Source organism: Melitaea cinxia, chromosome 7, assembly GCF_905220565.1.
Source record: "Melitaea cinxia chromosome 7, ilMelCinx1.1, whole genome shotgun sequence".
In the NCBI taxonomy this organism is placed as follows: Eukaryota; Metazoa; Arthropoda; class Insecta; order Lepidoptera; family Nymphalidae; genus Melitaea; species Melitaea cinxia.
The window spans coordinates 2,902,548-2,915,466 of NC_059400.1; the positions used below are offsets into that span (position 1 = coordinate 2,902,548).

At 30.9% G+C, this 12,919-nt stretch overlaps 2 protein-coding genes across 2 annotated transcripts; one reads left to right on the forward strand and one right to left on the reverse strand.

The window, feature by feature from the left end:
• Window positions 1-7,516: 7,516 nt before the first annotated feature.
• LOC123655091 (putative nuclease HARBI1) lies at window positions 7,517-9,176 on the forward strand. Its single transcript, XM_045590929.1, has 2 exons — window positions 7,517-8,002; window positions 8,294-9,176. Exons 1-2 carry the CDS (start codon window positions 7,761-7,763, stop codon window positions 9,174-9,176), a joined length of 1,125 nt encoding a protein of 374 aa, XP_045446885.1. The 5' UTR covers window positions 7,517-7,760.
• Window positions 9,177-9,234: 58 nt separating this feature from the next.
• Window positions 9,235-10,847, reverse strand: LOC123655212. The gene is made up of 5 exons (XM_045591044.1): window positions 10,531-10,847; window positions 10,315-10,436; window positions 9,913-10,005; window positions 9,784-9,819; window positions 9,235-9,582 (listed from the first exon to the last, which is right to left on the reverse strand). The coding sequence occupies exons 1-5, from the start codon at window positions 10,808-10,810 to the stop codon at window positions 9,307-9,309; spliced, it is 807 nt and encodes a 268-aa protein (XP_045447000.1). The 5' UTR covers window positions 10,811-10,847; the 3' UTR covers window positions 9,235-9,306.
• Window positions 10,848-12,919: the final 2,072 nt, after the last annotated feature.

Sequence of the window (12,919 nt, forward strand, 5' to 3'; positions counted from 1 at the left end):
ACCATACATTTATAACTTCCTAAACATAAATGAATGCCAGGTACTAAACGGGTAACAATAAATAACCGTACCATAATACACGGTCATGTAAAATGTTAACATAAACCTATCAAAAGTAAAGTATATTACGATTTAACATAAACTTTAACACCTTCGCCGTAAAACTACGTTAAAGTTAACGAGAATAAGAATTACAGGCGGTGTAACAGCTTAATTTCACGGGTTATAGGCGATCCTTTAGATATTTGATGTTTATAACCGGGGTATAAGGAGAGACGGTCAACAAATTAAGGTGGTACAGTAGGATTGAGGGTAAGAATAGCGTGGATTGGCTTCTGTGTACGTACTTTAAAATTTTTGTAATTTTATTTTCGGGTCAATGAACTTTTATGTTATATGCTGTGATATGTTACATCCATGTTTTTTATATCTTCAATATTATTTTAAAAGATCATTTTGAATATCAAATCTTTTCAAGTAAGCTAAAAATCTGTTTGTTGAGTATGGAATTTAGTAGATGAGCGTTTTTGTAATAGTGATAAATATAGGTATAGTATAAATATATCTTATATACCCAGATCTACACAAATAAATAAAATTGGAGTGTCTGTTTGTAATATTAAAATAACCGCTATTTACTAAATGCATATGTATTTAAACATGGTACATATACCAAAATAACATTTTTATAATTTTTGTCTGTCGGTCTGTTAGTTTGTTCCGGCTAAAACTCCGCGAACTGAAACATAACTCTTTTGTTAAATTCCACGCAGACGAAGTCGCGGGCACAGCTAGTCATAGATATATTACTTATGAGCAAGGCACATAGTGTGCATTGCAGTAGATTGTAATTGCAAGGGACCAAATGTGCTATAGTGCTGACATCGCATCGAAAAGGTCAGCGTTGGCAGATGTTTCGTCACACGGGTACATCACCTGAAAAAAGTTACGAAGAATGAGTGCATTGTAGTTATAGAAACCAGTATTGGGAATAAGTTTTTAAATTATTACAGACACTATGAAAACTATTGATTCTACGAGACTTACCGTCGAGAGTGATTGAGTTGAACCACATGACAAGAACCCGTTTTACGATTAAAAAAATCATCAAAATCAGTACAAGTAGTAAAAAGTTGAGGTACAATATAACGTAGGTTGACGAAAAAATAGTCAAGTAAATACAAATTATTAGAGCTAGCTCAAAAATTACTTATCAGATGTCAATTAAATTGGAATGGAACTGTCATGTCATGTCGTGTCATGTAGACAAGCACCGCCTTATGATCAAAAAAAGAATCATCGAAATCGGTTCACCCAGTAAAATTTTCTGAGGTAACACATATAAAAACCGACCTTCTCCATTTTGGAAGTCAGCTGAAAAAGTAACAGTGACTTTATTAAAAAAAATAGTACGTTTTCAAAATGATACAAAAATAGTAATATCAGAAAGAAGATTAAATAAAAATGTCAGAAAAAATAAATGAAATTTGAGACTTCGTTATGTCTAAAACAGAAAATTAAATACAATCCACACAAAATCATCATGAATAGTCAAAACTCGAGTTGAACACTATTCCAGATATTGTTCGTTGCTCTCGTGCGGGATTAATTTATACAGACTCCCGCAGATATTAATACTTGATTGTCTTTATTTCCCTCTTTATTTATATCTTAAGAACTAATAGAAATAGCGTTGCTGTGGAAATTGTTTCTCTGATTGCTTATTATGATCGTTTAGGCGGAAATGTCACCCGCAGACTACGTGCAATGGATTGCCTTGTTTTCTGGTTGATTGTTTTGAATTGATTGTGATTGAGTATTATTGTGTAATATTACTCTTCGTGATCACGTTGTTTTGTTTATGTTGTGAGCTAATTTAAGTTGTTAGTATTGTTAATTTAGTTACAGAATTAGTTTTAACTAGCATCCCGCCCCGACTTCGCACGGGTATTTAACAAAAATTTCAAAAGATTTTTGTTTCACGAATTTCTAAATATTTTTGTTTCACAAATTTCTTTGAAAATATAATATAGCCTATGACACCCGCGGATAGTGTAGCTTCCAAACAGGGAAAGAATTTTTCAAATCGGTTCAGTAGTTTTGGAGCTTTCTATCGCATTTACTATATTATGACAATCAGCCACTGAGGTAGGGCTTAGCAGGAAGGGGGACCTCATGGTAGTGTGCGAAAGCGATCCCACGGCGTCCCCACTAAGGTACCGGCGGAAAAATGATGTGGGAACGCTTAGCAGGGAATTTTCTGCTCATAATTTTATATTTACATTATATGTCAATTATTTATAAATGAATCGAAATAATTTGAGCGAAAGGGAAAATGAGCTCGGCTGAGCAATAATTTGAGATTGTTTATCTTTACAATAAAGGCTAATTCAAAATGATAATATTCACGTAATGAGATATTTAATTTAATGATAAAGAGATATTTATTTGTTTAAACAAACATGAAACGAGAAAATGAGTCTAAAATGATAATAACGCACACATGCAAGTAAAACTTTTACAGCGTACCTAAACAAAAATTAAAAAAGCAGATCGATAATAAATACTTTCTAAAAACAAACACAAGAAAAATAAAGTAAAAACAATATGGCGGGAAATGACATTATGTTATTTATGTGTTACAACGATACGCGTTGTTATTGTAAGACTTCCAATAACAAAACATAAAATTATACGAACAGTATTACGTATAACAGAACAGTTATACAGTATATAAGAATATCATAATTTAGTTTTGGAATCCGAGCATAGATATTGATAGTATACTACCACAGATAATATTTATTGAGAAAATTTTGAGTTACTTAAATAAAATAAAAAATAAAAAAAGCTTCCTAAAAAATATTTAATTATTTACTTATTCAATACCTGTCTATAAAACACTGACAAATGGACAGTTATAAATACAGATGATAAAGAAAAGCTAGGTTTTGGCACAATTATAGATATTACTCTAGTTTTAACTGAACACGAACAAAATTAAATTACACCAAAACTGAACACGAACGAAATAAATTACACCAAAAAGTATATTTTAAAAAGACGTAATCAAGTGATACCATAAATAATCCTTTTTTTAGTTCGTTAATAGCTAGATTACTGTTATACCCTGTCGATATAGAGTGATTCATCATTTTATAGTTCAGCGTGAAAATTTGACATCATTGCGTGTGAAGTTGCCATTACCGGCGACACGTGACTGTCTTTTTTTTCAAACACAGATCCATTTGCTTAAAACTCAGGTCCATTAATGTGATTTATTCAATTATTCAACAAACATAAAAATTACGTGTTTTATCGAAAGGTTCGGGGCAGGGCGGTTCGTATCGTGCCAGCATAGTTTAATTTTGACAAAGCCGATGCGAACACATTAACCTGGTAGCAGATATTCGTAATTTTCGAGCGAATTTTAGTACATTACTTTTGTCGCGTTTAATATGGAGTGTTCTTTGTTACTGGAATTGATAAATTGGTTTTGTTTGTTGCTGTAATGAAGAAATGTGTTACATATGATAATTATTCTGTTTTTGCTGTTTCGTGTTCACACATACTTGAATGATAAGTAAAATAAATAATAATAATATATATTCACAGATTCAATGTTTCTCAGGTTTGAGTTACACACATGGTCGTCCATTCCTAAGTAAGTCTACCTAGTGTCTTTGTTGTAGGTAAAATCCAGTCGATGTAGATTAATATTTTTTAAGTATTAAGTATTAAACATACATATAAATAAATATACTGTAATATAAAATATTGTAATATAAAGACAATGCGTTGACGCAGCGGTCACAGTACTGACTATTGCGCTGGCGGTCGCAGGTTCGATCCCCGCTCACGACAGATATTTGTATTGGCCATATAGATGTTTGTCGTGGTCTGGGAGTTTGTGCATGTGTCTTGTGTGTGTTTCCGGATGAACAGGAGAAAATCCTACTGGGGGCCGTTGAGTGTGAAGCGTTTATTTATTTACAAAAAAAAAAAAACAAAACAAAAATTACTTTGGGCTCCATTCGCGGACAGAAAGCAGAGGCACTGCAAAGTATGACAACGTACCAACGAATACGTATTTAATAATTTATATGTAATAAGCAAAATCAGAACCTGTAGAAGAACAGTAGCTAAGTTCTTTCACTCTTCTAATGCAAGAGAAATACTTACCCAAAAGTCGAGTATGAGTATGTATCACATAAAAGTTAATAAAAATTAAATTTTCATAAAGTCTTTATTTCAAATAATAAAAAATCATAAATATATATTGTTTATTATGAATATAGGAACAGCACAAAGTTTGCTAGTGACGTGAACACGCATTTGGCGTAACCGGTATTGTTAGGCTCATTCCCATTTTCATTTCACTATACTTATACAGAATTTTTTATAGTTATTTTTAGCGTTATTTAACAAATATAAAAAAGTGTTTAAATTTACTAGAAGTACGATTTTAAGCATGTTTTCTGCATAGCTTGTAATTCTAATATATCGACGTCCCCGGGGAATAAAGTCGTAAAGTGCTTTTACCACTGTTTTAATGTTTTTGCATTTTCGGCATCTATAGGTGGTAATACATGTTCTGATTTTTTCAAGATTTTTTTGGTTAAAAATCGATGAAGATAATTAAAACAATTTATATTTTTACTCTCCAGAAATCATATCACAATTATAACGCATAATAATATTGTAGTCATATAATATGGAACGTATATCTATATCAAAAAGCTGGTAAGCTGTTATACCATTTAATGTAAGTAAAAAAAAAAAAATAACTAAATTCCGTAACATACGTTACCGCAACGTGAACGTTCGGTAAGTGTTGGTCGGTAAACGTACATTACTGCTTTATTACCAGCATAATTTTCGATACGATTTCACGTAAACATGATTTAGAAATTTCATTACGAATTTTAAGTAATGTATTCGTGTAATACTATTTTTTTAGTATCGTAATGCATACAAATAGTTTTCATTAAATTACTAGTTCACGAGAATAAAATTGTTATGTGCCGTTACTTCGTATACACTTAATATAAAAATCAGTATTACACATTTTTGGCAATGACTTTAAAAGTACACGTGATGTTTAATTTATTTTTATAGTTACATCTTACGTTAAAAATGCTGAAAATGATGATGTATAATACAATATTATAGCCCGTTTAGGACAGGCGATATATCGCGTGTCCTAAACGGCAGAAAAACTGTTTATTGCTCGTCCTGTAAAATTTACTTTTCTCTATTACCAATTTATTCCCCGGGGGCATGGATATATTTTAAAAATAAAAATACTTCAGTTTTTACGCACGTAGCGTGATGGTAGTAGTGTGAAAATAACGTAACGAACGCTGTTAGGTATATTATAATATTGTTTCAAATTGAAATACATATATAATATTACTTGGAAGCTCTAAACATTTTGCATCCTATCAGTCATAATCCTTTGCACGTCTCCACACACTCTGACGCATCAACTAATTATGTTAAACTTTTAATAGTGTCTCACGTTAGCTTCATTAAAATTCGCTAGCGTAGAAGGTGTTTTGTTTAAACACAGTATTATGCAACGACTCTGTGTCGAGACGATTTTTTTGTTTAAAAAAGTTACAGTGTCAAAAGTATGGTAATGCGGTGTTTTTATTTGGGAGGCCTCTTTGTTCGTTTCTCGTACCGGTTTCCATAACAATTGTAGGACTATTTTTATTGATAAAAAATAAAAATTAAAACGTAGCTGTGAACTTTTATGTGAGAGTATAAAAGGTGTTTTATATTTATGTGTTTATGTCGTTAATGTTTGACGTTTTACTTATAAATATTTAAGTATATATTTTATTATTTTATTGGCTTTTCGTTTTGAAATGTTTTAAATAAGGTACGACGTGTTTTTATAGCCTTCAATATTCCACAAAAAGCAATTGCTTGGTTGTTTTTTCTTCTTTAAATTTAAATAATAATTATGTTGTTCTTGTTTAAAACAAAATCCTAACTTTGAAACAATTGAACTCAATTCATAAGCGTCTATAAGAATGAACCTCTATTATACATTTTCATTTTAATATGTAAATACAAATAAAGTTCACAAGCTTAATTTATACATTTCGTTGTAAATAATTAATTAAGTCACTTTTGACAAATGATACAACGGTAATGACACTTAAGATGTCTGTAGGCATCTCGTTACAACGTTGCGGTTTTAACACACAAATATAATTTATTGTGTCATCACAATAATATATTGCTTTGTTATATTATATAAACTAAATGAGCCACGATTACTATCTGGAGTCAACGTGACATTTCTAAGACTTTCTTTTTTTTAACAGTCGTCTTTTTATAAGCAATTACGTCTTAAATTAAAAAAAAAATGTTAAACCAGATAGTAACAAATTTCTTCTTAAATCTTAGTTGACACATAAATCTGAAACATAGCATCTGCAGTCGAACTAGGAGACCTGTATATTAGCTGTCAGCGCCATATACCTACGGTTAATTTACACAAAGTATTAGGGTTTAGGCTTGAACTAAAATAATTAATTAGACGTCATCTTTAAATTTTATACTCAATAATAACATGATCTATATGTGCCTAATATTTTATATTAATTACATAATTATAAAACAAAAACAAAAATATAATTTCAGAACGTCGAGAAATAAATAACTTGTATATTTATATCAGTTCACCATGATTACGATCTTTGGTCTTAATAAAACTGGATTTGGAAATGCTCAGAACATTAATAACTTCGGGGACGATCGCTTGCAGTGCTCACACCTTTAACCTATCCCATAACCTTTTACTTAACCCAATCAAACCAATTGACTTTGAGCAAAATACCCATTAAATCCTTATATGGGTTATATTGTTTGTTAGGTATTTTAAAAGTACTCACAACAGCTTAGACAAAAGAAAAGAAAAAAAAAATATTTTGTATAAACGCTTAAATGAAAGCATCTTGTTTACCTTAGTGCGAAAATATTATTTATAAAATGTAATTCTTAGTTCATAATTCTCGTTTTTATTTTCTTAAAGATAAATTTTATTCTAAACGTCTGTTCCGGCGGTCAACAACCCGCCTGCCCAACGTGGTGACTATGGGCAAAACACATGAGTTCACGTTATTTTTGGCGTAAACTTGTGGAGGCCTATGTCCAGCAGTGGACTGTATAGGCTGTAATGATGATGATGATGAATTAAAACACGTCAACAAGCTTTGTCTGACGCATTTATTAAAGGATTTGGGAAGTTTATTGAAAATTCGTCATATTCTTTCTCAATAACTTTAGTTGTTGTTTCCATAAATATTCTTAGCGAACTAGAATAATGTCGTGTAAAGTGAATGAAAGAAATAAAAAAAAGAAAATGCGTGGATAAATTGTTCGATCTTTGTTCGTACAACAAAAAAAGTGTTTGTGAAGTTTGTTTGACCTTTTGTAAAATTAAACCCAGAATGTTTGTAAAACAAAGTTTTATTATCAAGTCATTATAGAGTCATCTTAGGGTGGAGTTCACCGACTTTTAAAACGGCTGTTTATCATTTAAACAACTGATTAAATCATTTTTAATGTTCACCATACGTTAACCAGTGTTTAGAGCCCTTAAACAGCTGATTACTATAACCGAGCTCTACAGCATTGTTTAACCGTCCATTAATGCCATATTCGGACATCTGCTCAACAGATTGTGATTTTACAACAGTTGCAACATTACGTTATTAGTTTAAAGTTTTTGTTAATAGATAAACATGCAGTCAGTGTTCAATTTCAATGTACTAATTGATAACTATCAAGATCACTACTTAGGCCTTCTTGAAAATCTAGAAGATATAGAGACCAAAACAAGGCGACCTAGAGTATTTCAAATGCGTCGTAATTATTACGAAGAATACGATGAGGAATCATTTAAAACTAGATTCCGTTTGTCAAAACCTTCTGCACTGAACGTACTTCAACTAATAGAAAATAAATTAGAATTCCCGAACGATAAGTAAGTAACCACTATTATTTATAAATAAACAACCTTTATTAAAAAAGGGGTAAAATTGTGTGTAAGTTCTATCAACTCACAGCCTCACATAGAATAATATTTATTATGTTGTTTGTTATTAAGTCTTAAGTTCAATATCGCATAAGCTAGTCATTAAAAAATGCAATGTGTGCATTTAACAAATAGTTGGAAATAATTGAACAAATGCGGTTTTTTATTATTTACTCATAAATTTCCAATTTTAGATATTAAAATGTTTAAATATTTAATTAATCTTTTACTTTATTGTAGGAATAATTCCCTGGCACCTATAAATCAGTTACTATTGACTTTGAGGTACTATGCAACTGGATGTCATCAACTGACCATGGGTGATTTTTCTGGAGTCAGTCGACCAACAGCTAATCGTGTCATCCACCGAGTAACTGCAGCAATAGCCTCCCTGAGTCGTGATTACATCAAGTTTCCACATACTGATACAGATATTAGAAAAACCCAACTAGAATTTTACAATATAGCCAGATTTCCAAAAGTTGTAGGTGCATTGGATTGCACTCATATAAAGATAATATCACCAGGAGGAAGCCATGCAGAAACCTTCAGAAATAGAAAAGGCTATATGTCAATTAATGTGCAAGCTATATGTAATGCCCAATTGTTATTAACAGACCTAGTTGTTAGGTGGCCAGGAAGTACTCATGATGAACGAATATTCAGTGCATCTAGAAGACATGCTATGTTTGAATTGGGAATGTATGGTGATTCAGTACTTGTTGCAGACAGTGGGTACATGAACAGAAATTATTTGATGATGCCATTAGATAGAGTTTCTACATCAGCAGAATCTTTATATAATGAATCCCAAATCAGGACACGTAACCCAGTTGAGAGGTTATTTGGAATTTGGAAAAGGCGCTTTCCAGTGTTAGCCCTAGGAATTAGGGTAAACTTGAAAAATGCGCCACCTATTATAGTAGCTACTGGTGTATTACACAACATCCTACAAATGAGAGGAGATCAAATGCCTTTAGACGACCTGAGTTTAGACTTGCCAGCACCATGGGAAGAAATATTACACCAGGGAAGAATACAGCGTTCTATAGATAATAATGTTAGAGATTTAAATCCCAGCAGGAGATCATTAATAACAAATTATTACCAAAGTCTTGTTTAAAAGTATGTAATTTATGTAACAACAAATAAATAAAATATAATACCAACAAATAAAACAATTTTTGTCCTTATCCCTGAACATTTTTATTATCAATACAATATACATGTAGGTATAACACCTAAAAAAATAACTAACTATTCATAACCTTTTGGGTCTTTATTTCTTCTTGCTTTAATTGTTCCTTCAAAATAGCCAATCTAATTTGGGCTTCCTTCTCAGCATTTTCTTGTAATATTTTTATTAATTTAATTTTTTCTTTTACCAATTCATCACTCAAGCAATTAATTTTAGGTCTTCTTCTTTTTAAGTAGCTTTCTTCACTTTGTCTAGATACTTTAAGATTACTTGATACTGGTGTTTTTAGATTCTTTGGAGTCCATGAGTTCCAGGTATCATTATCACTGTCCTGCACACAAAAAATACCAAAATTAATCACTGTCACAAATTCTAATTATTAGTAAATGAACAAAAATTAGACTTCATCTGGTTGCTATTATTATTTTAGCAGTGGCACTGCATGAAAGACTACTGTACTATAATGTATATAATGTATGTATGTATATAATGGTATGATGATTCATTTCTAATAAACTTAGAGTCAACTTACATTCTTTTCTTTCAATAAACCCTTTGCAATGTTTTCCTGTAAGAAAAATTTAAAAACAAGTTAGAATTGAAAACATGTGAGTACAATACAATAGTAAAATATTACAACTTATATATATTTTCAACTCACATTATCCTCTTTTAATATGTCTGCATAATCAGAGTCGCCTTCTATTACATGAACTTTTTCATTCTGATCCGTTGTGTTTACTTCTATAATTTCCTGTTAATACATTATTTATTTGTCAAAATGGGTGTAATATTTGTTTTAATATATTTATATATGTATTATTTCTATGTATATTTATATATAAAAAAATATATAGTTATAACAGTCGGCTATTACTTGTAACACAAGCATTAAGTTGCTTACCATAGGAACAAACGACCGTGTGTGTATGTTGTAAGATATTTATTTATTATTAAAAAATACAACAATTTTATATGCAGAATCTGACAATCATGTGGGAACTCAAATAGTGGGAAATTATCAGACTTGAACACACAATATTGGATAAAACTAAGTACTTACACTGAATGTAGCACTGTCGGTGTCAAAATCACTTGGGATTCCCTTTAGTGCTGGTCCTAATATAGCCTCAACTATTGTAGACTCGGTATTAGATGGTGGTGGTGTTGGCGGTTTTCCACCACCTACAATACACAAACATACAAAAAAGCATGATATGTAATATCCTTAATGATAAGTCGGTACCTAATATAAGACGTGAATTGTTATTGTACATACCAGTCATAAATAGCTTTTTCTTCTTGTCTGCTCGGTCTTTTTTAGTCTGCCTTTTAATATTTTCCCAGCAACATTTTAAGACTGTATGGGTTCTATGACAAAACGAGCTTATAGTATTAAACTCCTCTGCTAGACGGATCCACCCTTGCAACTTAGTGGAATTTGTGGTGGCATCGGTGCGCTTATTTTCAACTACATTTTGGTATTTTAACACTAACTCCGTTAAAATACGCTTTTCATCACTTGAAAAATTGTTTGTTCTCTTTTTTAAAGCTGCCATTTTTCAAGTAAACCGTAATTTAAAAATTAAACAACAAAACAAAATAATAATCAACACAGATAATGTAAGCACGTGCATAGAAATAATAATAAAAAATATTTGACAATGACATCGCCGTGAGGTTATTACCTATCCAAATTGGACACTACATTCTAACGTAACAGTTTCCAATGCGTTTTCGAACTTCTCAAGTTGAAAGCGTTTTATTTTATGCTACTAACTATAGATGTCACCAAAACTCGTGTCGACTAAATAAAACTATGTGACTTCCCTAATGAGTAGACTTATAGCATTCGTTCATTAGTGGTTCATTCACTCTGAGCGTATGGTGATTGCCTGATTTAGTAACCACGGTTAAAATATTCGTGGTGAACAGTGAATACTTGACCGGGTGTATAACCGATGTTTAGGAATTCATCGGCTGATTACTCAAACATTGTTTAAATGATAGTCGGTGAACTCCACCCTTAATATACAACTGTAAATGAGAATACGAAAATATGGTTAAAGTTATTTGGATCTACGCAAAATTAATAACCTAAACATTTCAAATCTACTTCAAATTTGCTGACTACATTTGATTTTAATCCAGCGTCTGTTTCGGATCATATTGTATTACATCATTAAAACGAACCCTAACTATTTAGATAATTAATAATCAAAAATTTACAGCCTCTCATTATAGCCTGTTTTTTAACCAACTACCAAAAAGGGTTCAATTCGATTGTTTTTTTTTTGTTACCTCAGAACTTTTGACTAGGAGGACCGATTTCGATGTTTTTTTTTTTTTAATCTAAATGTGGTGCGTATCATGTAGTCCCAGTTACATTCGATTGAGGTCTACCAAGTAATTTACAAGCTATATTTAATAATGTGTTTTTACTTGACAATTTTTTCGTCGATCTATGTTGTATTATACCGTTAACTTTTCACTGGGTGTACCAATTTTGATGATTTTTGCTTCAATCGAAAGCTGCATGCATGTCATGTGTGGTTCTATTTCAATTTTATATATATCTGGTGATTATTTTTTGAGTAATCTTTGATAGCGCGTATTTACTTGACTTTTTTTTATCTACTTACGATATATTACTTGTCAATGTAATTGAGTTCAGTTTTTTTGAAGTGAAATTTTTTAAGGCACATGAAGGTAAATCTTTACGTAATCTTTTTAATCGTGCTAGAACAGAAATCTAAAGCTTTAGATTTGTATAAATATTAAAGAGATTAAAAAATTAGTTTGCTACAGAAGTTTCACTTCTGACATGTATACTTTGTACGCACGCACTTTTTTTCGTTTAGTGAGTGAATCAGATGATATTGTTTGTGCGTGAGTCATGGCAGACTGGTTTCCTGTAGTTAAGCGTAATAAACACCTTTGCAATCTACAGAAAACAAATAATATACAATTCGTTTAAATCACATAAAGATTCTGATTGTTTTATATCACATAATTAAATTTCCCAGACAATATCAAGTTCAATAACAATTCAATTTTACTTAATTGAAAATAAAATTATATTATACATTCTTTATTATAAATAGATAAATGAATTACACATTAGTAAATTACAATTTTCGTCGACCTAAATTATAGATAAAAACATTATCATCTACACATATAAAAATAATAAAAATGTAAGGGATCGCTGTCTGTACGTGGAAGATATATAAGAAAAGCATGCACAGTTAATTTTATATATATAATACTTATTGAATACTCTTTCAATTGGAACCGAAAAATTAAACATGTGTTGCTCTGAAAAGAATAAAAGAAGTATACCATACTTGCTTGAGCATATTGCTTGAGCGTCATTAACATATACTCGTATTATGATGGTTTTATGAAAAGAGCTTTTCGGAATATGATCCACAAACCTTATTTTCAAAATCAAATGCCGACATTGGATAAAATCCTGAAAATCATAATGCAAAGTTCTAGTTCTTCTTCACTACAAGGCACTAAAGAATTTAGGTTTTTCCGATAATAAAAGAGATAGAAATCGTATTTAAGTAGAAAGGCTGGATATATAATTAATTATATGGCAACCAAAATATAAAAAAAAGTTATTTCACCGACGGATGCTTTATTATTATTATTATTGCAGG

Excerpts from the sequence above, each read along its gene's own strand:
- LOC123655091 (XM_045590929.1), top strand. The coding sequence starts at position 7,761 with ATGCAGTCAGTGTTCAATTTCAATGTACTAATTGATAACTATCAAGAT. Across the intron at positions 8,003-8,293 it reads TTAGAATTCCCGAACGATAA|GAATAATTCCCTGGCACCTA; the intron begins GTAAGTAACCAC and ends ACTTTATTGTAG.
- LOC123655212 (XM_045591044.1), bottom strand. The coding sequence starts at position 10,810 with ATGGCAGCTTTAAAAAAGAGAACAAACAATTTTTCAAGTGATGAAAAG. Across the intron at positions 10,437-10,530 it reads GAAAAAGCTATTTATGACTG|GTGGTGGAAAACCGCCAACA; the intron begins GTATGTACAATA and ends TGTGTATTGTAG. Across the intron at positions 9,583-9,783 it reads GTTTATTGAAAGAAAAGAAT|GACAGTGATAATGATACCTG; the intron begins GTAAGTTGACTC and ends TTTTGTGTGCAG.